This window comes from Oncorhynchus masou, chromosome 5 (assembly GCF_036934945.1).
Source record: "Oncorhynchus masou masou isolate Uvic2021 chromosome 5, UVic_Omas_1.1, whole genome shotgun sequence".
Taxonomy (NCBI): Eukaryota; Metazoa; Chordata; class Actinopteri; order Salmoniformes; family Salmonidae; genus Oncorhynchus; species Oncorhynchus masou.
The window spans coordinates 62,727,189-62,731,839 of NC_088216.1; the positions used below are offsets into that span (position 1 = coordinate 62,727,189).

General features: G+C 38.5%; 1 protein-coding gene across 1 annotated transcript; it reads right to left on the minus strand.

The window, feature by feature from the left end:
* Window positions 1–512: 512 nt before the first annotated feature.
* On the minus strand, window positions 513–3,752 carry LOC135529611 (mucin-3A-like). The gene is made up of 6 exons (XM_064958256.1): window positions 3,649–3,752; window positions 3,349–3,413; window positions 2,998–3,200; window positions 2,665–2,833; window positions 749–916; window positions 513–615 (listed from the first exon to the last, which is right to left on the minus strand). The coding sequence occupies exons 1-6, from the start codon at window positions 3,724–3,726 to the stop codon at window positions 513–515; spliced, it is 786 nt and encodes a 261-aa protein (XP_064814328.1). The 5' UTR covers window positions 3,727–3,752.
* Window positions 3,753–4,651: the final 899 nt, after the last annotated feature.

Sequence of the window (4,651 nt, forward strand, 5' to 3'; positions counted from 1 at the left end):
CTGTGTTATTTTGAAGACAATCTATTATTGTTAGCCATTGGGTCTTCACCTGAGAAAACACTTTGGATAATCATATCACTTAACATGTCAACATTAGTATTAATTAAAATAGAGAATCATAAACAGCTGGTGCTCTAGACTGTGAAAGTAATTACATGTAAATACTTGTTATTATAGCATATAGGTGTGATGTTTTAGTGTAGATACTATACTTTATATTTACTGCCACTCATTACTGGATGTCATTTGTCATTCATAGCAAAGATTGTAAGATAGGACAAATATGAAAGACATGAAACAACAGAAATGACAGTATAATGCCTGTAAATGTACATGTTATGTTGTGTCAACATTATCAAGATGCAGGCTGAATACCCCTGGGCAGCCTTCGTCAACTAAATCAGTCTTAGTGTAGACTGGTGAACTGCCATGGTACGGACCGAGGTCTAAAATCAAAATGACAACAAATGAGTGTTGGGATATTACAGAAAGTATAATATCCTGGTTGACAGTCATTGGGACATAGAGGCAGAGATGAGCATACCTCTTTGTGTGAAGTCAAAAAAGTCCTCTTTGAGAGACATCAGTCTTCTGGCAGGTGGCTTGTCAATGTTCCTGAGTTATAAAAACAACATTTTTTAAACCATAAAATGATATTCCTTACACAGATTGCATCTAATTGACTTCAAATCAAGGAATCATTTGCATGGCATACAATAATATGCCTATATTATGTTATGATACCCACCATCGTCCCCCACATTTCCTTTGCAGGACCACGATAACCACGATGAGAACAAGTATGAGGAGGATGCCTGCCCCCAGCGCACCAAAGACTGCAGCATAGAAACCTCTTCCCCTGCGGAAGCGCTCACACTGGGGTCCATCATACTGCTCCAGGGAAGACTCATAGCACCTTTGTCAAACAGTGAGGGGGTTATGATGCATACTGCTTCAGCATTTATTTTTCAACATTTAATTTGGTTACATTTAATTAACTGAAATTACTTTGTAACATTGTGTAACACAACTTAATATGTACCAAAATCCCAGCACGACATACAGTGCCTTGGGAAAGTATTTAGACCCCTTGACTTTTTCCAATTGTATGTTACAGCCTTTTTTTTAAAAGGATACAAACAAAAAGTCCTCAGCAATCTACATACAATACCCAGTAATGACAAAGCGAAAACAGGTTTTTTGAGAAAAAAACACACAAAAAATCAGAAATACCTTATTTACATAAATTTTCAGAACCTTTGCTATGAGTCTCGAAATTGAGCTTGGGTGCATCCTGTTTCCATTGATCATCCTTAAGACGTTTCTACAACTTGATTGGAGTCCACCTGTGGTAAATTCAAATGATTGGACATAATTTGGAAATACACACACCTGTCTATATAAGGTCCCACAGTTGACAGTGCACGTCAGAGCCAAAACCAAGCCATGAGGTCGAAGCAATTGTCCATAGAACTCCGAGACAGGATTGTGTCGAGGCACAGATCTGGGGAAGGGTAGAAAAACATTTCTGCAGCATTGAAGGTCCCCAAGAACACAGTGGCCTCCATCATTCTTAAATGTAAGAAGTTTAGAACCACCAAGACTCTTCCTAGATCAATCAGGGGAGAAGGCCTTGACCAAGAACCCGATGGTCACTCTGACAGAGCTCTAGAGTTACTCTGCGGAGATGGGAGAACCTTCTAGAAGGACAACCATCTCTGCAGCACTCCACCAATCAGGCCTTCATGGTAGAGTGGCCAGACAGAAGCCACTCCTCAGTAAAAGGCACATGACAGCCCGCTTGGAGTTTGCCAAATGGCACCTAAAGACTCTGACCATGAGATTCAAGATTCTCTGCTCTGATGAAACCAAGATTTAAACTCCTGGCCTGAATGCCAAGTCTGGAGGAAACCTGTCACCATCCCTACGGTGAAGCATGGTGGTGGCAGCATCATGCTGTGGGGATGTTTTTCAGCTGAAGGGACTGGGAGACTAGTCAGGATAGAGGGAAAGATGAACAGATCAAAGTACAGAGAGATCCTTGATAAAAACCTACTCCAGAGTGCTCAGGACCTCAGACTGGGACGAACGTTCCCCTTCCAACAGGACATTGACCCTAAGCACACAGCTAAGACAACGCAGGAGTGGCTTCGGGAAAAGTCTCTGAATGTCCTTTAGTGGCCCAGCCAGAGCCTGGACTTGAAACCAATCAAACATTTCTGGAGAGACCTGAAATTAGCTGTCTAGCAACGCTCCCCATCCAACCTGACAGAGCTTGAGAAGATCTGCAGAGACGATTGCAGGTGTGCCAAGCTTGTAGCGTCACGCTGTCGTTGTAAATAAGAATTTGTTCTTAACTGACTTAATAAAGAAATTTTAAAAAGACCCAAGAAGACTCAAGGCTGTAATCGCTGCCAAAGATGAGTAAAGGGTCTGAATACTTATGTAAATGTGTTATTTCCGTTTTTGAAAACATTTTTAAAAACCAGAGTTTTTGTTTTGTCATGAGGTATTGTGTGTAGTTTGATGAGGGAAAAAAACATTGTAATCCATTTTAGAATAAGTTTGTAACATAACAAAATGTGGAGAAAGTAAAGGGGTCTCAATACTTTCTGAATGCACTTTATCAGATTGAATCAATTCTGAAAACAAATAGGGTCTTACAGACAAATAGGTCCACTTTGAACATTATTAAAGCATTCTCCGTGTCTATGACAGTAGTCTGGATACTGTTTACAAGGCCCCACACACTTCCAGCTGCCATCAGAGAGCTCTTCTGTGTAGTTGGCAAAACCCAGACGACAGGCCACAAATGACCTCAAATCTGCAATATCTGATTAGAAAACAATTCCCCATCAAAATTACTCTCATATCTCTACTAAATTCAATAAAGTTTGATTTGACAATGTTTTCAAACAAAATGAAACTATTTACAATTTACAAATACAAAAAAGCATTTTTCCTGATACATGTTTTTAATTGCCACACATGACTTACTCCTTATTTCCATTGGTTGGAAGGTAATGTTGGTAACCTGGATTCGCACATTTTCAAATGCTTGACTGATGATCATTAGGTTATCTGTGTTGTTCAAGATATTCCTAAGAATGGGTTCCAGTTCATTGTTCAGGAAATCAATTTGGGATGCATTGTTGGGATAGGTGTATTCCGCTATGCTCTCTGCAACAATACTTCCAGGTCTAGAAAAAGAGACATAAATCAAATTTCAAGAGTTCAACAGTTGATTAATATAATAGGAATTTGATTTGCAGTATTTAAGTGTATTTTATTCGTGTTTGTTTAATTAAACTTCTTAGATGTTTGAGTTTTGAAAATATAATAACCTACTTTAGATTAATGACTTTTACATCTTTATAATTGTGTGGATCTGCTCTCCGGCAGAGAGCACTAAGCTGAAAAACAGAAAGAAAAAATAGACATTTGATATATTTCACTTTGATCCTGTAAAAAATGGTGTATCAAGTAGCCATTTTAGGCCTATGTGTTATTGTAACTACTTCTTATTCAATAACAAATGATACCTTATTGCATTACTATTCAGTTGTTCACATATAATGCTGTACCATTACACATTTATGAATAATGCTTTTACAAAATCACACAACATTAAAAAAACATATTGCATACCTCCTTAATCAAAGTTTTGATTAATATTTGGGACTTGCTGGAGTTCATATTTTCATACTCAGTCTCAAATTCCCTCATAATCCTCAAAGAGACATTTGCCTTTCTGGTTGGTACTGCCTTATCTGCAAAGAAACGCATGCCTACATAAGTACAAACATACAGAGAATCCCGTTTTGTTATTAGTAAATTGAGGGCAGTGGAGAAGGGCTTGATTCAATCCATATCGCCAAAGTTCAGCGCTATAGGATGATGAAAGACCATGTTCCTATCCGCTTTTTTTCATGGTAAATGCTTGCCTGACAACTCACCCTGAATTTAATTCTGCTGCTCTATCGATCGCTACACATATTCAATCTGAAACTGACATACTAGAAATCATTGGATTGTCTCTAATAAATCTAACTAGTCATCAAAGTTGATAACGTCATCGTGGAAGGTTTTTAATGTCATTGTGGATAAGAAACTTCAGTTGGCTGGAGTGATGTGGATGGGTATGTGGATGGGTATGTGGATGGGTATGTGGATGGGTATGTGGATGGGTATGTGGATGGGTATGTGGATGGGTATGTGGATGGGTATGTGGATGGGTATGTGGATGGGTATGTGGATGGGTAACAAGGCAAAGTAAATGTCAATCAGAAATAACCTTTACATTTCCACACGGATTGAATCGAGCCCTAAGTTTAATGGGTCTACCATTGGTGCAAAAGGTCTCGTCCTTCTATGTCAAGTTAAAACCACACATGTATGGGTTCATGATAGCATCAATCATTCATGATGAAACATTAGTTAATTAGTTAATGCAGAGTTGACATTCAGCTTTACTTGTTAAACAACATTGACCAATATATTTTTTACTAGTCATGTAGAGGCTAAGGAATTATAATGAAAAGGAAAACTCACCAAAGGAAACTGTGATGACATTACTTCCATAAATACACAAATCTCCAAAGGTGGAGTCAGAGCAATGGCACTGACATAAGCCAAGAGTGTCATTGAAAGA

Coding starts and splice junctions, on each gene's coding strand:
- LOC135529611 (XM_064958256.1), bottom strand. CDS start 3,726: ATGAGGGAATTTGAGACTGAGTATGAAAATATGAACTCCAGCAAGTCC. Junction 3,201..3,348: donor GTAAAAGTCATTAATCTAAA/GTAGGTTATTAT, acceptor CTCTTTTTCTAG/ACCTGGAAGTATTGTTGCAG. Junction 2,834..2,997: donor CCAACCAATGGAAATAAGGA/GTAAGTCATGTG, acceptor TTTTCTAATCAG/ATATTGCAGATTTGAGGTCA.